A 23393-nucleotide genomic window follows, 5' to 3' on the forward strand; every position below is an offset into this window, starting at 1 on the left:
AGTAATTTTTAAAACTTATCAAAGATAAGTTTTAAATAAAAAAAAAATCTACTCTAAAATTCACTAATAACAAATTTTTACTTGACAAAAAATTACTTTTTGTAGCTTTAAACTCGCCAACAATAATTTTGGTTTTTCTTTATTAGCTTCCCGGTATTAACACCATTGACGACTTTTAATCATTCCCCATATTCTCGTATTTTCTTTTAAAATATTATATTTTGGTAAATTTAATTACCAAATCCTATATTAAAGAAAAAAACTTGTATGTGTTATTTCTATCTTTTATGATGTTTCATAATTTAAACCTTATTAATTAAAAATACCATTCAATTTACTAGATAATTTAAAAAATAGAATGGTAAGTGTTTTGAGATGTTTTTTTATTTTATTTCTTAATATTCTTTTAAAGATCTACAGAGATAATATAGCAGTGTCACTGTAGAGGTTATAAAATTTCAAATTTGGTCCAATGATATCGAATTCAATTATTAATAGAACGGTCGAAACAAGTTAATACAAATTTAACTGTTTGTTCAACAGATGAATTTTAAATTTGGTGATTAGTTGAAATCAATGTATTTAGATTGGGTTTTAACCTTCAGCATTCTTAGTGGTTAATGCCTTAATGGTTAAGGCTTTTTTTCTATTATTATTATTATTATAAAACAAATAATCAAATTAATATTTTTTTTCAAAATAATTCCTTGTCCATATGTGAATGCTAGGTATCAAAGGTTATTCTCTTTATCTTTTTTTTTTTTTCCTTCTCTTCCTCTTATTCTTTCTTCTTTCTCTTGTGTTAAAGTTATTCTTATCCTTCATATTTTTTTTTCTCTAAAAATTTATGAAGTGTTAGAGCTAATTTATGATATTTTGTGTCAATCTTTTAACTTTTATTTAAAGTATTAATTATTTATATGTATGTTTAGATATTATTTATTATTTTAATATTCTAAAATATAATATAAATCTAATTTTGTAATTTGTTAACTATTGCGGTTTAAAAATTATGTACCTTTTTTGTGAGTGGGCACTGCTAAGAAATGTATTGTAGCAAAGGTTAGTAACAAAATTTAATTTTTAAAATTTTTAATATTTTAATTTAGATTGTGTTTATATTTAGGAAAACCATTAAATCAGTTTAATAAAAAAATAGTTTGTAATATAGTTTAGGGTAAAAAATAATGTTATTTGTATGATGTTGAATATTACATAGTTTTAATTTTTTTTAATTGTAGCATAGTAAAATTAGAGTTAATTAAGAAAAGTGTATAATAATAATTTACTATATTTAATTTAATTGTATCGTTTTTATTTAGCAAAAATTATTATTCATTATGTAAATTTTAAATGTTGTTATTCAGTAATAATTTGTATTAATAGATATTTTAATAATTTTATTTATTTAATCAAGATGATGTATTAGTTATTTGTATGTAGATTGATATTTTTGTATTAATAATTATGTTAAAAATAAATATTTTTTAATTAAGATATAATAATTATTTAAATGTAATGCATGTATATATATATAAGGCTATAAGTTGCAAAACCATAAGTTAATTTAGAACATCTCCTTGCCAATTAATGTAATTTAAGTAAAATAAGATTATAACATCAACATGTTATTGTTGTTTTATTTTATAGTCGAAAAGTTTCGTTTTAGTTTAATCCCACCAAGTGCTTCTTGTCAACTTTTCGATTAATGCTTTGTTTTACATATTTTATTTAATTGGCGAAAATTGTTTTGGTTTTAAATTTGATTATATACATAGATAGTTATATACTTACTGAAGAACTTATCAAATAAAATCAAATCAGATCAATCCCTCTTCATAATTATTATAGTTTAGTACTGTTTAAGACAAACTGGTTATATAAATTTAGTTGTATAAATTCATCTTAATACTTTTATAATTAGTTTGAACTTAAACTTAGTTTAGATCAAAATTTGTTCTAAACTAGTCATCGTGTAGTATTTTTAAAATTTACTTGAAATAGAAAAGAGAAAACTTAGCACACTCCTTAACTACTGTAATAATGATCGCTGCATATAATTTTATCTTTATTCAATAACTATCACTGAATTTTAGCATGTGTGCCTCAAAGGGATTTGTTGCATTTTGCATCATATAATTATCTAATTGCTTCCAAGACCTCACCATATCTTTTTGGTCCTTAACAGATATTTGCTAATGATTTATTATTTCATTTACTTGGGTTCGTTTGTAGAAAAATTAAAGAAAATAATGTGAAAAGGAAGAAAAGAATAGAGAAAGAAAAATGAAGAAAGTTTAATAAAAAGATATTTTAAATTAAAAAAATATGTATTTAAAAAAGTTTATAAGTCACTCTCATTTAAAAATATTTAAATAAAAATTGTTACTAAATAAACTTTTTTCTTTCTTCATTTCTTTTAAAAGAAAAAAAAATATTAAATATTGATTTTAACAAGGAACTTCGAACGCACGTGGTCCATGATAAATAATATTTTTTTACGTAGTCTTGTCGTTTTCAGTTTTCAGGGTTTTCGATTACTCTCAGTCCATCACTTGGGACTGTCGTTTATACTGTTAACTAAAATGTACGAATTTAATTTTTTTTTAAATTAATTTGAATATATTGATGATATAAAAATATACTGTTATTTAATTATAAATTATAATATTAATAAAATTTATTAATTTGTATAACAATATAAAAACTATATTTATGATATATTTTAATTAATCAATAATATAAAAAAAATATACTGATATTACACTAAAATAAAAAGTGGTGCTCTTCGTAAATTTAGTCGATGATGAAATGGTACGCATGATGAATAATGCTAATTTACTTGGACAATATAACAATGGTAATAGCAATGTTGAAATACCAATAGTCCTATTTTCAATCAAGAACAACATATTGAGGATTGATAATAGTAAATCAAACGATAATAGATAATGATATATATAATTAGACATAATAGTTAGAATATATCCAAAAGCAGAAAATAATGGACATTCTTCATTTATTTTCAAACAAGTAATTAACATGAGATGATCAAGAGTAGATAATAGATATAAATTATGCACGAAACCCTGGAATTTAAGTACTAATGCATGCGTAAGTTACATCTTGTAGCGTTCCAGTAAACATGTTCTCTGTGTTGCAACATATATGGTTCCAAACATAACACTAGGATCGAGGTAGAGGAATAGGCTAAGGATGAAAAGTTTTAGGAATCAAGACCAAATCATCTTTTTGCCTAACTGTGATTCCAAAAACCTCACTCATGTCCAAATCTTCACTTTTCATTCCATTGGGAAGTTTCCAATCAAAATGATAAGTCAACAAAGCAAGTGCATACTCAACATTGAGGACGCCAAAGGTGAGGCCTGGGCACATTCTCCTTCCAGAACCAAATGGGAGGAACTCAAAATTGTTGCCTCTGTAGTCAATAGAACTTTCCATGAACCTCTCAGGATAAAACCTTTCAGGCTCATTCCAATGTTCTGGGTCTCTTGCAATTGCCCAAACATTGACCATGACCTTGCTTTTCATAGGTATATGATACCCCTTTATCTCACAAGCTTGTCCACACTCTCTTGGAAGCAAAAGAGGGCCAGGAGGGTGTAATCTCAATGTCTCTTTGACAACACATTTCAAATATTTTAGATTTTCAAGGCCACTTTCATTAGGCTTTCCTTCTTTTTTAAATACCTCTCTCACCTCAGCTTGTACCCTTTTCATTATACTTGGATTTCTAATCATTTCTGCCATTGCCCATGTTATGGTAACTGATGATGTATCACTTCCACCGCCAAAAATATCCTTCAAAATCATCGCATCAAGTCAAATTGTGTTTTGTAGGAAATGTTTGGAGCAATGTCGGTACTCATTGCAACTACTTTTGGAATAATACACAAGAAAATTTAATACACTACCAAGTATAAAGAATTTGTCAAACATAACAAGAAACAGAGAGAGCACAGAAAATTAGAGGTTGAAATTCAGTACCCTACACTAGAAGTTAATTATGCTTTAATAATGATGTTATATAATTTTATTAATGGAGATGACTAAGACGTTTGCTAGCAGCTTTACATTCATTGCTCACATCAAAGAAAAGTGTATAAAGAAAATATAATAAATGGAGGCATAGAAATTGCAAGGAATAAGGAACTCTTATTGCAATTCGATGTGAGCTTTCCAAGTCATCCAATTACACACACCATGCGAGCACTGCATAACTTTGCATACGGTCAATACTGCATAAGCTTTGGTGGATGAAATCTTGAAGAGAGTGTGAATTTTTTAATGTTCATTATTGAATAAAAAATTATTCTTGAAAAGCTAAGCATTTTGCTACAATAAGCATAAATATTAATATGACTTATTTAGACTGTAAAATAAATAATTTATCTTTTAGAATGAATTTAAAAATTTCTTTATTATTTTTAATTTTTTATATTATCATTTATATAATTTCTCTCATACTTTAATCTCAATTTAAAATTTTTATTCTTATATATATATATATATATATATATATATTTTAATTTTAAATTTTTTCATCTAAATATTATTTAGAAGATCAAGGTTGGAGGATAATAATGATTTTAGAGATACTTTTCAGTAGATCGGATTAAATAACAAAATTTAATGAAATACTACACTGTAATATTTAAAAATTGTATGAATAATGATGTAACATTATTAACATATTTGCCCTTAATTATTGTGAGAGAAGCAGAAAAATACCCTTTGGTAGTTTTACTCTTTAAGTTTAAAAAGATGCATGGTGCATTTAGAGAGAGGGAGAGAAATGGATCTGTACTGTACAGTGACACTTTTATCAGAAAGCATCTTGAACATCGAAACTATTAAATTATCTATTAAAAAAATAAGAAATATAAATATTTTAATACAATAAATAAGTTAGAATGATCACTGTGCCTAGTGCAGGCAAGTAAATAACCACCTATTCTTGCTGCCGTACAATTTTTTAATAACTTTTTTTATTACTTCATAAAATGAATATTAAATAAAAAGAATATATTTATTAATTTAAAAATATTTAATTTTTGTCAATAATTAAGAAAAATCATTAATATAAAGAGTAAGAAGCTTTATAATAATTTTTAACGCGAGTATAGGACACACACTAAAAATTTAATAAAGCTTATAATATTTAGTATTATAAATACATTAAATTCTTTAATTTTATGTAATTTTTACTAAAATTTACTATCAGCAAATTAGTTTTGGATATCTTGAACTTGAATACTGATTAAACATGCAGACAGCATAGGTAGAAGATGTGAGTATGCTTACCCAGATCTGAGCCTTGATACTATCATCACTTAAGCAAAACTCTCCTTTCAAGAGCACATCTAAAAGAGCTTCCCCCACTTCTTCACCTTGCTCTTCTTTGGCTCTTGATTTAAACTCTCTATGCTCACTGATTATCATTTGAAGTATGTTGTCAGCTTTTTGGTGCAACTTCTCAAGCCTAGACTTTGTCCCTGAGATGTGTTGAAGCCATTTTGCAGAAGGGTACAAATCTGCCAAGTCAAAACCTCCAGCAACTTCTGTTGCATCCTTTACCACTTCTATTAGTTTTTCATGGTGCCTACACTTCTTACCAACTGCAGTTCTTGAAGTGGTTGTAAACAATGCTGACATCACTTCTTCTGTGAGATTGATGGGTGATCCTTCCTCTGAAGCAACCCTTTTGATGAAATTAGAAAACACTTCCTCTCTAATAGGTTGAAAAGATTGGACACGTTTTGAACATAATAGCTCCAATGCAAATATCTTCTTTAGTTGTCTCCAATAATCACCATATGGTGCAAATGCTATATCAAGAGAATCATAACCCATTATCTTGGGAGCTAGCACAATAGGCCTTGATGCAAATGTTAGATCATGAGTTTTCAACACCTCTCTAGCATACTTTGAGGATGAAACCACAATGGTAGGAACCTCTCCAAGCTTGAGATACATCAAGGGTCCATATTTTGCTGCTAAGTCTCTTAGCCTATGATGAGGAAGTGATGAGCCAGCAAGGTTGTGTATGTTCCCTATCACAGGTAGTTTCCATGGTCCTGGTGGTAAATTTGGAGTTGAATCTGATTTCTTGGTCACTATTTTGTGTGCCATAAAGATGAAAATGGAGAAAATGAATGCAAAGTAGAGGATTTGGAGATCCATTGGGAATAGAAGTTAGATCAAGGCTTTTCTGGTAGAGATGAAACCTTGTTTGCCACCCTGTTATATAGAGGGCACACAACCTTCATTGTTCATCTCTGTCTTTGGGTATTCTTTTGGGCATGATTGAAGATATATAATTAAAAAGTGACAATTTTTTGAAAAAATTATAATATTTAATAATATTATTAATTTTACACGAATTATTATATATCAATTTTTATTTTATTATTTTAATTCTTCTGTAAAAGATTTCGTCAAAATAGGTTTAAGAGTTAATCTGTACAATTTTAGGAACTCTTACCTTATTTGTAGATAAAATTTTTATGAAGGGAAGTTTTGTTGTATTTTCTATTACATAATTGTCGTTATTAATATTTTATTTCGAGATACATGACGTTTGATTAATGCAACAGCAGTTAAAAATGGGTCGCTTGTCGTCATAGAATAAAGCTAAAATCACGGATTCAGATTTTAATTTATTATAAGAATATAATATCTCAAAATCACGTATATGCTGTATTAGGCAATCAGGTTTACGTCTCTCTTTTTTCTTCTATGAACAATAATGTTGAAGTTATTACATATCAGATGACATTTTATAAAAATCAAAATTTTTCCATGAAAATTAAGTTACGTTTCATTGTCTTAATAAATAAATCAATATTAAGATGAGATTTGAACCCTTATTTTCTTCTTGTTTAAGTAAAGTCCTATCATAAATTAGATTGGAAATCTTTATTGTATCCATTGAAGGTTACTAGAAGTGAATTGCATGGTGAATTAAATGACCAAGGAAAGTTACTTTTAGTTACAATTGTAAGAGCCAATTCTTAGAAACTCCACTTACTTTTAGCCTTCTCTTTATATAAAATAACTAATTAAAAGTAATATGTTATAAATTTATATTACATTCTTAAATACTCTCTAAATTAAAACACAACTACTCTGACGATCTCTTTTCTAGCGTACTAATAATTATATATATATATATATATATATATATATATATATATATATATATATGTGTGTGTGTGTGTGTGATACGTGGATACACCATTTATATATGCCTCATCTTGGAAAGCTTTTTCTTCTTTGGTGCATTAGAACGGTTCTCTCCTTCCTTTTCTTTCAATCAAGTACTTAATGCTCCAACTTGGGAAACGACACATGATTATGTTTGCAATATAACAGTTGTTCAAGTGATCGTTAGGTTGGGGACTGAGTTGCAATATTGAATTTTAAAGCTATTTATTGAAATAATATTAATTAAAATTAATTACCTAAATAAATTAATTAAACATAGTTTTTATGTGTATAATAAAATCGAAAGGTGAAATAAATTTTAAAGTATGTAGCCTTAGGAATGCACATCATACCCTGATAGATATCACGTGACAGTGTTGGATGTGTACAGCACAATTAACATAACTGGACCACACCTTGAGAATTTTGGAGGGCTTTTCCTTTATTTCCTTTAATTGAATTATTTATACATAGGTTTGATTCTTTGGTTGATAGAATAGCAAAGAACAAGGAAGCTCCAGTCCTACTACTATCAACATCAACAATTATTACTTTTGTTTTTAGATTTTTATTTGTTCTAAATAATTTTAATTTTAAACCATTAAAATATTAATCATTTTTAAATCATACTCTTATTTATTAAAAATATTTTTTATTAACTAATTGTAATAATTTCAATATTTTTTACATTTTTTATTAACTAATTGTACTAAATAAAGTTAGTTGAAATTTAAATTAAAGTTAACAAATTTTGATAGTAAAATTAGATTTAATAATATTAAATATGAATAACATATCATTAAATAAACTTTATAAAAAAATGAATTTTATGAAGTAATTTAAAAATATATGTAATAATACTGAGCAAAATTGAATTTGTGACTGACAGGAGTAGCCAGTATATAATGACGTGTCCTTTTCATTGAAAGCTCTCAGTAAACTTTCTTGTCTTTTTGGTGAACCAAGTTGTTGCATTGCATTTAAGTCTGCGAGGCACAATGCCCTCACAAGTTCCAATTTTATATGCTGTCAACCTCAAAAAAAAATATGCTTTACTTTTTCATATAAGTCCCTGTCTGAAAATTTAATTAAATTATATTGAATTAGATTTTATCATAAAAGTTATAATTAATAATATTAAAATAAATATAAATTTACAAATTTTTAAGCTCAAATTTAAACATACAACTTTTAAAATAATTGTCATTGTCTATTTAAATATTAAATAAGATGAAGGTCGGTATCACAATTTTAATATATTTTTTATGTATTTTAATTATTATATAAAAATTATTAAAATTTATGTTTTTTAAGTTTTAAAAATTTTAATCAAAAATTAAAAGTGTGTTGGTACATTTACTATTAAATTTTACTCCGTTTTAGCATTTTCTGTACACTTTGAAATCTTGGAATTTGAGACTACAGAATTGATAATTTTTATCGTGCCAAATAAAAAAAAAATTGCAGATCACTGGAAGGGTTAAAACAAATGACATTTTATAGAACTCACAATATTTGTAAAACGAATAAAAATAAACACTTTGTTGTCAGATGAAAAAAGAAAAAGGAAAATGAAGATTTTTTATATGGAGAAAAAAATTAAATATCAAAATATATTAATTTAAAAATTACAAAAATAAAAAATTTAATTATTACTTTTTGAACAGAAAAATAATTATTTAGCACTTTTTAGTAGTTTAAATTTTTTATTATTTTTTTAAAAATTTAAAATTGGCGATTTATGATTTTTTAAATTTTAATAATTTTTTAATACAAATAATGATACTTTTTTTTTTATATTTTGACTATTTTATATTTAAATACGCATTTATATTAAAAAATCATTATTGATATTTTTTGAATTATTATATTTTATTACTTTGTATCTCGAGGCTGTCACTGAGCCACGCACCCGCACGATCACCGTTCATTGCAACTACCCGCGGATGCACCCCAAATATCTCAAAACTGTACCCAAACCGTTTCTTAAATTCTTCAACGGCACAGCTACTAATTATCAATCACACCGATAGAAATACCTATAACAAAACAGAGATTAAAAGGATAAAATATAAAATAAAATTTAAAAATGATTTTTTTGTGTTCTCTGTTTCTAGAAGTACCCATATAAAAAAACAATAATAAACACACAAAATTTAACTTGGCTTGCTACTTCTTACCTACATCTATTAAATTCTAATATAATTCTATTACTTTGTAATTTTTTATTAGATAAAACTTAAAGCTCCAGTACACTAAACAACAATATATTGTTGTAATAAATAAATATAAAATTAAATTTTATATTTATAATATTTTTTATCTTTTCTTTTTATAAGTTTCTTAATGTTCTACTTTAACTCAATATATCCTTCCATTCAATGTATATTAACTCAAAGGAAAAGTGGCACTCTTCATAATATTGATTTGCGAGGGTAATAGAATAATGATAATAGCAATATTCAGGAAGAAGAAATTGTTGAAAATATCAATAGGAATAATTCCAATCAAGAACGAAAACATAAATGACAACAATATATAGTTCATTATTATATGGGAATATTGAGCAAAATAGCACATCCAGTGGTGTTCCTAGAACTATTTATGATCTGGGAGACGTAAATACATTGACGAAAAGTTTACATATTTAATGATAACTAGTAAGTTTCACATATACTGTACGAATTTTTATCGATAATACATAAGCTACATCTTGTAGCACTTAACTGATGACACAATCAATGTGGTTACAAACAATTGCACCACTGTAAAGCTTGTGAAGGAGGTTAAGGATGATAAATTTTGGGAATCAAATACAAATCATCTTTTCGCCTAACTGTTATTCCAAAATGCTCACTCAGGTTCAAATCTTCATTTTTCATTCCACTGGGAAGTTTCCAATCAAAATGATAAGTCAACAAAGCAAGTGCATACTCAACATTGAGGACGCCAAAGGTGAGGCCTGGGCACATTCTCCTTCCGGAACCAAATGGGAGGAGCTCAAAATTATTGCCTCTGTAGTCAATAGAACTTTCCATGAATCTCTCAGGATAAAACCTCTCAGGGTCAATCCAATTATTTGGATCTCTTCCAATTGCCCAAACATTTACTATGACCTTGCTTTTGATAGGTATGTGATACCCATTGATCTCACATTCTTGTCTACACTCCCTTGGAAGCAAAAGAGGACCAGGAGGGTGTAATCTCAATGTCTCTTTCACAACACATTTTAAATATTTCAGATTCTCAATACCACTTTCATTTGGCTTTCCTCCTTTGCTAAATACCTCTCTTACCTCGGCTTGAACCTTTTCCATTATTCTTGGATTTTTAAGCATCTCTGTCATTGCCCATGTTATGGTTGTAGATGATGTATCACTTCCACCTCCAAAGATATCCTTCAAAATAATTGAGACCAATTATAATTAAGTTCAAAGACTAGGTCAAGTGATTTACTTGCTACAATAACATGAAAGGAAAGAAGCAGCCATATGGGTACGTAGATATGCTGTGCCGAAGCCATTAAAAAAATGAGTATCTGGTCTTTCTAGTTACTTGATGGTGCAGCATGAAAAATCTATGCATTTTGTGAGTCCTGAAACCCACAAAGTACTGAAGAGGAGTTTTTTCTTTTATAAAAAAAAATTAATTATTTGATGGGCAACTCTTAAACATGTATCTAAATTTAATAATATGTTTTTGATTAACTTTGTTGGACGACTTTAGTTGTCCGTTTATTTTTCTAGTGTTTTAATGAGAAGTATGCATATAGAAAAGATGGACTGTTAGTGAGAAATAGAAGTAATTATATATAGTATTGTAAAATTTAACTGTTTTAAAGTAAGAAGATGTGTATAAAGTAAGATTATATCTAGTGTTAATTTAATTAAAATACTTTGTAAATAAATCAACAGTTAATATATTTTCACTTTTCATTTTAAAATATTCTTATTATGGAAGAAGCAAATCATGTTTTACATGTGGTGAAATTTTTTTACTATTTGAATAATAAAATCGTTTTGAATGTTATAGCAAATTTTGGAGGAAACGCTTGAAAATCAAACTCAATTAAAAGCAGAATATACTAGTATAAGTATAAGGAATTAGTCCAACACACCAGCACAAAACATTTAAGAAAAATATATAGGTTTAAATCCGAACAAGACAAAAGCGTAAACGGCTTTTTGATTTGCAAGTTGAAAATATATTTATGTTTTAATTATTTTATGCCAAATTTAAAAGATGTAATTATGCTTTAATTGTTTTATGCTAAATTTTAAAAAGATGCATGGTATACACGGTCACCTAACTTATTTGGAATTGCGTAGCAAGAATAGTATCAAGTATTGAAAAAGGAAAGTTTTTAATTTTTTTCTTACACTCATTTAAGGAAGTGCCTTGGAGAAACTGAAGTTGTCCAAATATTATTTTTCTATTATACAAGTGTGAATTTTACTCTTTCTGGATCACTGTCAAAAGAGTAATTTATGCTTAATTTGTTTTAATATTTTACATTTTTGTGTTGATAATTTTTTTTAATCGGTATTGAAGTAAACTCACATTTAAAAAACTATCACAACTCAATAGCAAGGTAATTAACTAGGTAAGTTACTTTATAGTTTACCAAAGGGAACATAACTATAGGTATGTTACTAGTTTACCAAAAGGGAACATGCAAGTATTTTTCATCATTTTTCTGCCATGAAAAATAAAAATAGTGGAAAATATCAACATGCAGCTTACCCAGATCACAGCCTTGATACTTTCGTCACTTAAGCCAAATTCCTCCTTCATGAGCACATCTAAGAGAATTTCCTGCACTTCTTCACCTTGATCTTGTGTGGCACTTGATTTATACTCTCTATGCTCATCGAGGATGTTTTGCAGTATGTTGTCAGTTCTTTTATGCAACTTCTCAAGCTTAGGCCTCAGTCCAGAGATGTTTTGAATCCACTCGGCAGAAGGGTACAAATCTCCCAAGTCGAAACCTCCAGCAACCTCTGTGCCATCTTCTACTGTTGATACTAGTTCTTGATGGTGCCTACACTTGCTGCCAAGTGATGTCCTTGAAGTGAGAGCAAATATTGTTGACATCACTTCTTTGGAAAGATTGATGGGTGATCCTTCTTCTGAAGCAATTCGTTTGATGAAATTATTGAGCACTTCCTCTCTGATTGGTTGAAAAGATTGGACACGCTTTGAACCTAATAGCTCCGATGTAAACATCTTCCTTAGCTGTCTCCAATAATCAGCATAGGGTGTAAAAGCTATACCCTTACTATCATAATTTAATATCTTTGTAGCAAGAATATTAGGCCTTGATGCAAATAAAAGATCATGGGTTTTCATCACCTCCCTAGCATATTCTGATGATGAAACCACAATGGTAGAAACCTCTCCAAGCTTGAGATGCATCAAGGGTCCATATTTTGCTGCTAAATCTCTTAGTTGATGATGAGGAAGTGATGAGCCAAGAAGGTTGTGTATGTTCCCTATGATGGGTAATTGCCATGGCCCTGGTGGTAAATTTAGAGTTGAGTGAGATTTCTTGGTTAACATCTTGTATGCCATAAGCATACAAATGAAAATGGATGTTAAATAGAGAATTTGAAAATCCATTGGGAAAATAACACTTGGATCAAAAAGCTTCTCTTTGTCTAGTTTAGTGTTGGGGATACTTTGTTTGCAACTCTAATATATAGAGTGTGTAACCTTCATAGTCCGTCATTGAATATTGTTAATTAATCTCCTTATTTCAACATACATTACATTTTATTAATACAACAGCAGTTCAGAATGGATTGCTGGTCAGCATAGGGAAAAGCAACGGTTTTAGGATGCAACATTTTATATTTCATTATTTCATTTATAAATCTTTAAACACAATATACTATACACAATGAAAAAAAGGTGCCATATTCTTCAAAAATAAACATTGAAAAATAATATTTTAAGAAACCGAATAAATCTGTTTTCAAAATTTCTTAGCCATATTAAATAGCTAATAACGTACCGAAAAAAATGGCTAATAAAATATGTCAAAACTTATGTATAATGCTGAATGTATTTTTAATATTATTAAAATTAAGATTTTATTTTAATAATATGCATAGTAAAGCTCAATATTCAAAGTCAATGTTGATTAACAGGATAATATTTGGATTTTAATTGAATAATGATATTAAAATCACTTAAATATTGTACTTAAGTTTAATACAATACACTAACTCAGGGATTCTTATAGATCGTCGTGATAATTGAATGTGCATTTCCAGCATTTGGGTCAATGGCTGCTTAGGATTAGCGTGAATTGATGACGTCTTGTTAATGGAATCGTAAAACATTAAAACTTGTCTTAGTCATAACTTGATTTGAAACTTTTGCTTTGAGAATGTAGTTTATTCACTTAAAACAGTTCAACGTATTCATGATCGCAGCATCACCCCAATTTTTTTATCCCTATCTTTCGAGAAAATTATGTACAGAGGGTGTAGGGTAAAATTTTGTATATGAATGTAAATTTAAAATTTTTTATATTTATCTAAATTTTTTATTTAATTTATATTAGTAAATAATAAATTATATCTCGATAAATATAAGTTAAATAAAAAATTTAGATTAAATATAAAATTTTTTAAACTTATATCTATATAGGAAGATCATTCTTTTATATATTCACTTTATAGCACATACTTTGCAAGCCTAATTAACCAGACTAGTTAAAATAATGTATTTTAAGTTTGGTCAATTTATTTGTAATGAAGCTCATGAGGTAGGTTAGGTTTTAAGTTTTAAATTGCATCATTTTCAATAGAGAATTTTTCTTAGTAACCACGAGATAGTTGAAGTAATTTAAATAAGACTATAGCATTAGCATGTAGTAATTGTTTTTAAAATTTTTATAAAATTTTTTATTTTTAGTTAGCTTACATATATGTTTTTATCTCTATATTTTTGCGAGGTTTTGATTTAAATCTCTTTTGACTTTAATTCTTAATTTTTCTAAATTAAATATTTTTATATTTAATGATGATGTGATTATGAAAATATTAATATATTTTTAATATGTCACATCAGTGAAAAAAATGGAAAACAATAAATTTTTGAAAAATTATGAATTAAAAATAAAAAAATAAGGAACATTAATTAAAAATTCGCATAACTTTTAAATTTTAATTAATGATCGTCCATGAGATGATTCATTATGAGCGTTGTGTTCTAGGGAAGGGCCAAGGGGCCGAGAAGATAGGGGCGTTAAAAGTAAGGAAGTAGTTCAAAATTACAAAAGACAGCGTTCCATTAAAAAAGAAATAATATATATATATATATATATATATATATATATATATTAAAATACGATATTTTTGAAAAACACAAAAAATATAAAATTTAAAAATTATCAATAACAATTTTTAGTGTAAATTCAAAAATTTAAAAATAATAAATAAAATATTAAAAATCATCAATCATAATTTTTTTAAAAATATTAAAAGGTAAAAAATTTAAAATTCACCCGCATCGATTTTTAAATAATAATAAAATATTTGAAAAGTCCTAAAATATGTTAGCGACGATTTTTAACCAAAAATTATAGCTGACATGTAGTTTTTTAAAAAAAATATATATTTATATAGTTTTATAAAAAAATTCATATTTTTATAATTAAAGAAAACCATACAAAAGCCTTAAAATTGAAATGCCGGTACTCTTTGCTTTTTCTGTCTTTTAATCATTGTTTATTGTCTTTAGTCCTTTTTTTTTTTTTTCAGTTTCTATCTATATTTACGCGTTATAGAAGACATTAAAACTAAATTAGAAAGAGAAAAAAGCTAGCAACTAAAATTAAAAAACAGAATTAAATTAAAAGCAAAGAAAAGAAGAAAATAAAATTGAAGTTATTTAATCCTTTTTTTAATCTTGTACTTAATTCCCTTTTGAGAAGCTATTCAGTGGATCTTTAAAACAAAAAACAAAAAACTTCAATCTCAAGAAAAATTCAAAGATTAGTATAATACATTTAATGTTTCTTATATATATAGTTCAGCCTACGTCACATTTTGTCTCATGCATACGACTGAGCACGTAACTGTTATATATATATATATATAAACGAGAAATGTTATATACTGTATTTTATTTTGAAATAGGAAAAACAAAATCAAGTTGGTAACGTCGAATTTTCCCTCTTTACATAACAATCACTTAATTGTAGCTTTTGTTGTCGGGCTTCTACAATTAATATTATGAAAAAGTCAACATTATACACTCTTTAGGTATATAATCTTAGAATGTACTGTCTTCAAATTTTGACTCTGGGACAAATTTTAGTTTAAAAGTTGAGATTATATATTTTACTAAAATACTATTTAGTTGTTAAATTTCTTAATTTACAGATTTTTATTATTTATTAAAATATGAGAGTGCACTTATTTTTATATTTTTAATATACTTTAACGTGATTTTAATAAAAAATATTATTTGTTCGTTTATTAATTAATATATTTAAAAAAAAAACGCTTGTCTTGCACATGGGAAAAACGATGATGAGAAGTGCGACTAAAGTTGCTTCTTGATCAAATGATTTTCAGAAAAATATTATTGTATTAACGAATAATATAATATGATTATATTAAAAAGTTATTATATGATGAGAAATGTAAAATAAAGCAGTATTTTTGAGTTGAAACAAATTTTCCTCTGATAGAAGAAGAAAAGTGTGATGCAGATGAAGAGTTGGAAGTGGCAGAAAAGTCCAATTCCACCATGACTCATATACTTCTCACTTGCCAATTGGTCCCACAACCCGTGTCATGGCGTCGTTTTCATTCTTGGACAGGTAGTTCTGACGAGAAAAGACATCTCTTATGTAACACTCTTTAGTTTATTTCATTTAATTATAGATTTATATTTATTAATTAACGATATGAATCATGTTTTATTTATGATTTAATATTTTATTATTTTTTAAAATTTATTTATCTGAAAATATAGTCATATTTTATTAAAAAAAAATTTACATATCATGCAGACATATGTTTCATGTCATTTCACATTTTCATAAGATAGTTTAACAATTTTAACTTCAACTTATAGTTTTTATTAGAAGAAGAAAAAAAAAAGTGTTTTTTTTACTTTTAATTATTTTATAAAAGCTAATTGCGTTAAATATAACTTTGGCGAAAGATAAAAATAATAATGAAAGATATATGAAGAAAAATAACGTAAAAACTAATAAAAGTGTATATATATATATATATATATATATATATTATTGTATTATAATGTTTATACTTTTGACAAGCAAAACTAATACAATTAAAAATAAAGAACTAAAAAAATTGTAATGTTTTAGAAGATTAAAATATGGTTACTGGTCCTCTAACGCATAAGGTTTAAGTTAGGATGGAGTACTCAATAAAACTTTTTAATTTGGATGACAATAAAAATAAAAATTATTAAAATAAATAAATTTAGTTATAAAAGAACATATTCAAACTATTTTTAGGCATTATAATATGTTGAGGAACAATATAAAAACTATTTAAACATTTCTTTTATAATTATGCACTTTTCATTTATAATTTAGTTTAATTATTTCTTAACTACATAAACTATTTCAATATACTTCCATTACCTTTGAATTAAATGACTAAGATGAAATAAGTTTCAAAGTTAAATTGGTTAAATCTCAAAATTTTATTTTGAAATTTCTAACGTTTCTAGAAAAGTAATGAATAAAGAACCAAATTGGTTTCTGTAACTAATAAGATGATACTTTAATCTTTGAAAAAATATCATTTACTGCTTTAAGATTATGAATAAGAAATATTTTAGTTCTTTTTCAATTTTTATCCTTTTTGCCGTATGATTGGTCCTTCAAAAATGAATCCCACGAAAAGTTAGTTTGAAAATTAGTGTTTCAAACTTAAATTAATGGAAGGATCCCACGAATATTGTTGAAGGACAAAATAAATAATTATCTTTAGGGATATAGTATTATATCTAATTAATTTAGTAAAACAATGCACTTTTAAAAATCAATTAATTAAAATTTTTATAAATTAAATTTCACCAATTCAAAAGTTAAATTCAAAAACCAAGTTCATAAAAATAAATAAATAAATAATTAATCAAATATTTATTAAATGATTTTATTTTAATGTTTGAGTTTTTTAAAACTTAATAGATATAATTAAATTAATATTTAATGTATTTTTAAGAATACATGTTAAAAATTTAAAGATAAATTTTATTACACTAAAATATTTATTATTTTAAATTTATAAAAATATTAAATGTATAGTTTTATAGTAATTTTAAATATTTAATAAATATATTTTAAAATATATTCTTATCCATCCATTAAAACAACTTCGCTATTAGATTATGATTTTTTTTAATGAAAGATTTTGATGATATCAATATCAATATTAATATATTTCAAAATATTATTTTAGCGATTTATCCTTTTTAAATATTATCGTTTTAGTAAATTAATTTACTATTTTTTTTATAAACTACTTTTGACATTTATTTAAAAAAAAAAAAAAAAAAAACGTCTACGTCTGCATGTGACTGGCGGTGGTGTCTGATTGAGGTTACCGAAGCTTTGCCGAGAATCATTCAACTTTCAAACATCAAATTGAATGGGTCAAAAAAATGCAATCATTCAACGTTCAACATTCAAACATTCTCATATTTTTTTTATATGAAAAAAATAATTATATTTCTACCTTACACGTAATAAAAAACTTTTATACTATTTTAATTGATATATTATACAACACAATTTTTTATCATTTTAAAATTTTCTTAAAAAAATAATATTTTGATCTCAACTAAACTAACTTGACAAATATTTCTAAAAATATATATTAACATTGCTATTGATTTCATTGTAATATAAAATTTTAAATTAAATAATAATTTATTTTTAATTAATGAAATATTTTATTTTTTATAATATATTCTTTTAAATATTTTTATTTTAATTATCAAACAATTAATGTTTTATTGATACAATAATTTATCATTCATTTTAAATTAATTAAATATTATTTTATTGATTAATGTAAATATCTTCTTTTAAATAATATTATTTTTAATTATTAAATAATTAATTTATTAACTAAATTAAATATATCAATTAATAATATTAACATTTGGCTTTTGTACATAATAAATTGTAAAAAAATTTGTATGTAAATATTATCTTCATGCATTATTAAGTTTATTTAAAAATTAAATTATATAATAACCTATTTTATTAAATAGTTAAATTTAATTAAATTATAATTTTTTATTTTTAAATAATTTTTCTTTTATAAATTAAAATTAATTTTATATTTTTAAAAAAATTTAAATCATGTTGTCATAAGTGATCGAACGGGTCAAACTCGAGGAGGAACTAATGCAGCTTTGAACTCAGTGTGGACACCATTTTTCTTGTTTATGAGAGTGCCATGAAGTTGGGCCATTTCACAAGCTTTATGTGAGAGAGCTTTTATTAAGAGGAGAAGAGGTATTCAAAGTTGGATCACAACCATATGAAAATTTAAAATTAGTCTAATAAAAAAATAACACTAAAATTATGCAATTAAAAAAATTAAAAATCTTAAAACAAATAATCCTATAAGTTTAAGGGATTTAAAAAAATATTAAACTTCTATTATTTTATTGTGTAATTACTTTTTTTTACTCATAAAAAAATCATAAATTATCACCTTATTAAACATTTTTTAATCTAATAAAAATTTATTTAACAATCGTATCTACACTATTTCATAATTAATTAATAATATATTAAAAATAAAATATAAATATTATATATAATATAAAATATGGTATAAAATTTTAGCCGAACTTGTGCACTCCAACCCCACCCTGCTTTTGCTAGGCTGAAGGTAAGTCAGGTATGTTGCCAGATTTGGTACGGATATCAAACTATTCTAATTACAACATTAATATATTTATATAGTCAAAAATTTTAAGCTTCCTTTTACACTAATTTTTCTATATTTTTTAAATTACATTATTAATTCTATATTATTTTTTGGTCTTTTTATATCTATGTTTATTTAAAATAAATAAACCTCTTAAGAGGTTGACAATCATCATTTAACTTACATTTACATAAATGTATAATTGCAAATATTAGTAAGTGCTTCTATTGAAAACAATTAAAAGAAAGCATAGACCAAATTCACAAAATAAAAAAGATGGCAATGTAAAATCAACTGAAAAATCACTCAAAATGGAAATAAATCTCTTTATCACATTTTTAGGTATTTTGTATGATTGAAAAATAATTTTGCCTTCACTTTTATTTTCATATCACATATACTAATTTAAATTAATTTCTTTAAACTAAAAACAAGGATTGAAAAAGTAATAGCAAGGAATAACATTTTATAATATCATATATTTATAATTATTTTCTCTTGCATTTTATTCATATCGATTTTTTCTATATTTTTATCATATCATTCATTACATCTTTACTTTTTCTTTCTTCTTTTATTCTCTTTTTTTTCCAACAATTATTTCACACTCCTGTGAAAGCGTGTGAAAATATCAGGTTACCCAACTTTTTCTCCCCAAGCCGCTCAAGTCAAAAGCCTTCTGCACACAAGTATTTGCTTAAAGTTTCAAATTTTAAGGCATATAAGTAATTTTTTTTTACTGAAGAATATTCGCAACACATAGTTAGCATATTTTTTAATATATTTTTATTTATTAGTAAAGTTGTTAAAATAAACTTATTTAACTAGGTTAACTAGAACTCATCCCAGAAAATGTAGAGATTAACTTTTAAGTCTTTTTTAATCTGATACAATTAAGCTTGAATTAGATTTAACATTTTTTTAATATGCTAAAGCTTGTTGCCCACAATAAATTGATCCGAATGAACTAATAGTCTATTTTGCCAACTCTAAATATTAGTTAAAATTTATATAAATAAAATAAAAATTATTAAACTAAAAATAAAATCCATATGTTTTTTAAAATAATTTTTAACAAATCTTAACTAATGATAAAAAGTGCAGTAGTAAAATATGTTAATAATATGCATCTTTTCTATATTATTGTTAAAACTCAACAACAGCAAACAGGGTGCAAATGACTTATTAGTGAACATACAACCCATAAATAAAAAGTGAAAAATAAAAATAAAAAAATGACTTTATTTGCACTTATTCCCATTATTTTCATTGTACCTTTCAGCATGTAGTCAAGGTTTACCCAAAAGTAGTAACGCCTACTGAATTAGAGCATAAAAAAGAGTGTATGCACTGGCTTTAATAAGTAGATGAGTGATACATATTAGGAATCAAGTACAAATCATTTTTTCTTCTAACAGACAAGCCAAATGATTCACTCATGTCAAGTTCCTCAGGATTATTACCATTAGGCATATTCCAATCAAAATGAAAAAGCAAATTTGCTAGTAAGAGTTCAACATTAGCAATGCCAAATGTAGTGCCAGGACACATCCTTCTTCCAGCACCAAATGGAATAAACTGAAAATCTGCACCTTTGTAATCAATTGAGCTATCAAGGAACCTTTCTGGATAAAATTTCTCTGCTTCATTCCAATAGTGTGGATCCCTACCAATAGCCCAAGCATTAACAATGACCTTAGTCTTAGCTGGTATTTCATACCCATTAATTTCACATTTCTCACTACATTCCCTTGGTAGTAATAATGGAACAGGAATATGTAGACGCATAGTTTCTTTGATTACTGATTTTAAGTACTTCAGTTCACGGAGGTTGGCTTCTTCTACATGCCCTTTTCCGTCAAAGACCCTTCTTACTTCAGCTCGTGCTCTTTCCATCACACTTGGGTTTTTTACAAGTTCTGACATTGCCCACTCTATGGTTTTAGCTGAAGTACCACTTCCAGCACTGAAGATATCCTGAAAGAAATGCTATCGTGAACATAATTGCCAACAATATTTTTGCAGCACTACTGAACTAGTATATCTTATGACAATTTACAACTCTAACTGATCAAAGGATTCATTTTCCTATCAAGTAATTTCCATGGCAAACTTTTGTTTTTCAAATTCAAGAATCATAGACAGATTTTACTTGAGCCCTTCTATATGACTTTCTTCTTCGGCTAAACTATGTTTAGTCCATGTAAATACGATTGAATTTGGTTTTAGTCCTCTAAAATTGTTTTTGGCTCTCATAAATTTTAAAATTTCTAAAAGCGGTTCATGCTATTACCTTGTCATCTTAGAATGCTCGCTAGTGTAGCATAGCTTGATACATCTTAAAAAGTTGTTGTGGACTGGAATCAACAAACTTGTATTTTTTTTTTTTTTGGTAAGACTAAAGCTAAATTTAATCATATTTATGATGATTTCAAATATATTTAAGCATTCTTCTTTTGAATGTATGTGAGAGTGACTTGAAAGTGGAGTTTTCAAGTCAATTAATGGTTAACTAACAAATTGTATTCAAAATCCAAGTGTACTATGAAATATGAATCATGTTTTTCCTCTGCTTGCAGCAAGCACCAAACAGTTACAAAGAAAATGTTATAACCATCTAAGGCAACATAAGTTAATTTACATCTGACTATATCTATTTGGAGCTACTTCTGGAAATTATTTGATTTTTAATTGCAAATCACTAACCAAAATGGTTGCTTTGATAACACTGTCAGATAGAGGATGCTCAAGGTTGTTCTGCTTCTGAAGCCTTAGTAGGACATCAACTAGATCTTCACCTGCTTTTTCATTGATTTCCTTAGTTTCTGAACTTGTCTCCCTATGATCTCTGACAATTTTCTCAAGAATCCTATCTATTTCTTGATGTAGTTTCACAACTTTGGACCTTAACCCTGTCAAAACTTGAAGCACTTCAATAGAAGGATACAAGTCAGCTATGGAGAAACCAGCAACAACTTTTACAACATCCTTCATAACAGAAATGAAATCTTGTTGATATTCAGATTTCCCTCCAAAGGCTACACGTGATGTGAAGCCATAGGAGAATGAAGATATCATCTTAGTGAGATTAATTGATGACCCTTCATTCAAACATATCTCTTTAACAAGATTTGAAGCCTCCTCTTGCCTAATTGACTGAAATGATTCAACACGCTTTGGAGTTAGTAACTCAAAGGTGCAAATTTTTCTCATCTGCCTCCAATAACTTCCTAAGGGGGAAAAGCTCATGCCCTTAGAACCATAGGATAAAACATCAGCAGCAAGAAGATAAGGCCTATTTGCAAAAATGATGTCATGTGTCTTCATTATTTCTTTGGCCATTTCAGGAGAAGACACCACTATTGTAGAAAGTCCACCAAGTTTAATGTGCATGAGAGGACCATATTGTTGTGATAATTTAGCTAGGCCTTGATGAGGCATTGCACTAAGCTGGTGCAAATTTCCTATGAGAGGAAGTTTTGGTGGTCCTGGTGGCAACTTGGAGCTTGAAGGCTTGGTTTTTGTTCTCCAAAATATGGCAAACACTGTGAACAAGAAAAGGAAGAAGGTTATGATTGCAGGTGAGGGAATACTCTGGGTACCCAACTCCATGATTGTGAAGGAAAATTTGTCATATCAGATGTCAGATTCTATAACTTAAAAGTCATGGCTAATGTAGGCATTTATTTTAATTATATTTTAGAATAAAATAAAATGTGACATCAAATATGTACTTTAGTTCATTTTTGTTTGTCGAATTGATGGGATTTTCACATAGTTTATGTAATTGTAATAAGATTACTAGATAGTATGTTATCATGTTATTATATTTTTAAAATACACATTAAAAATTAATAATTTAATTGTAAGAGAAAGACTTTTTCATAGCATTCCAAAACTATAAGACACAGCATTCGATTTAAAAAAAGAAAAAGATAGCAGCAATGGGTCAATTTGAAGTCACTATTTGGTGTCCTTCTCATCTATTTCAAATGATTAAAATCGCTTTCATGTAGTTGAGAACTGCAAATATAAGCCACTGGAAAATATGTTAACAACAATTTTAAATAAAAAACATTATCGCTTCCTCTTCGAGAATATACCCCATACCTTGTTAAAGTCCTAATGAATTATACAACATTCAATCTATAAAGTCAACTTCTATATATCCTAAATGAAATACTAAAAACAATTCCAATAATATAAATCTTTCCTCACATGTAT

The 23393-nt window shown here is 26.4% G+C and overlaps 3 protein-coding genes across 3 annotated transcripts; all 3 read right to left on the reverse strand.

Annotated features, from left to right (window-relative positions):
* Positions 1-3004: 3004 nt before the first annotated feature.
* LOC113855391 (cytochrome P450 71D9-like) lies at positions 3005-6204 on the reverse strand. The gene is made up of 2 exons (XM_027487018.1): positions 5326-6204; positions 3005-3822 (listed from the first exon to the last, which is right to left on the reverse strand). Exons 1-2 carry the CDS (start codon positions 6202-6204, stop codon positions 3211-3213), a joined length of 1491 nt encoding a protein of 496 aa, XP_027342819.1. The 3' UTR covers positions 3005-3210.
* Positions 6205-9752: 3548 nt separating this feature from the next.
* Positions 9753-12891, reverse strand: LOC113856069 (cytochrome P450 71D9-like). The gene is made up of 2 exons (XM_027487704.1): positions 11971-12891; positions 9753-10625 (listed from the first exon to the last, which is right to left on the reverse strand). The coding sequence occupies exons 1-2, from the start codon at positions 12844-12846 to the stop codon at positions 10014-10016; spliced, it is 1488 nt and encodes a 495-aa protein (XP_027343505.1). The 5' UTR covers positions 12847-12891; the 3' UTR covers positions 9753-10013.
* Positions 12892-20436: 7545 nt separating this feature from the next.
* LOC113854812 (cytochrome P450 71D9-like) lies at positions 20437-22828 on the reverse strand. Its single transcript, XM_027486050.1, has 2 exons — positions 21876-22828; positions 20437-21146 (listed from the first exon to the last, which is right to left on the reverse strand). Exons 1-2 carry the CDS (start codon positions 22779-22781, stop codon positions 20526-20528), a joined length of 1527 nt encoding a protein of 508 aa, XP_027341851.1. The 5' UTR covers positions 22782-22828; the 3' UTR covers positions 20437-20525.
* Positions 22829-23393: the final 565 nt, after the last annotated feature.

Source organism: Abrus precatorius, unplaced genomic scaffold (assembly GCF_003935025.1).
Source record: "Abrus precatorius isolate BTA unplaced genomic scaffold, Abrus_2018 Scaffold11, whole genome shotgun sequence".
NCBI lineage: Eukaryota > Viridiplantae > Streptophyta > Magnoliopsida > Fabales > Fabaceae > Abrus > Abrus precatorius.

What these genes read in the sequence shown, in the direction of transcription:
- LOC113855391 (XM_027487018.1), bottom strand. Translation starts at nt 6,204, where the DNA reads ATGGATCTCCAAATCCTCTACTTTGCATTCATTTTCTCCATTTTCATC. An exon ending in GTATCAAGGCTCAGATCTGG is followed by an intron (nt 3,823 to 5,325) that starts GTAAGCATACTC and finishes ATGATTTTGAAG; the next exon opens with GATATTTTTGGCGGTGGAAG.
- LOC113854812 (XM_027486050.1), bottom strand. Translation starts at nt 22,781, where the DNA reads ATGGAGTTGGGTACCCAGAGTATTCCCTCACCTGCAATCATAACCTTC. An exon ending in TTATCAAAGCAACCATTTTG is followed by an intron (nt 21,147 to 21,875) that starts GTTAGTGATTTG and finishes CATTTCTTTCAG; the next exon opens with GATATCTTCAGTGCTGGAAG.
- LOC113856069 (XM_027487704.1), bottom strand. Translation starts at nt 12,846, where the DNA reads ATGGATTTTCAAATTCTCTATTTAACATCCATTTTCATTTGTATGCTT. An exon ending in GTATCAAGGCTGTGATCTGG is followed by an intron (nt 10,626 to 11,970) that starts GTAAGCTGCATG and finishes ATTATTTTGAAG; the next exon opens with GATATCTTTGGAGGTGGAAG.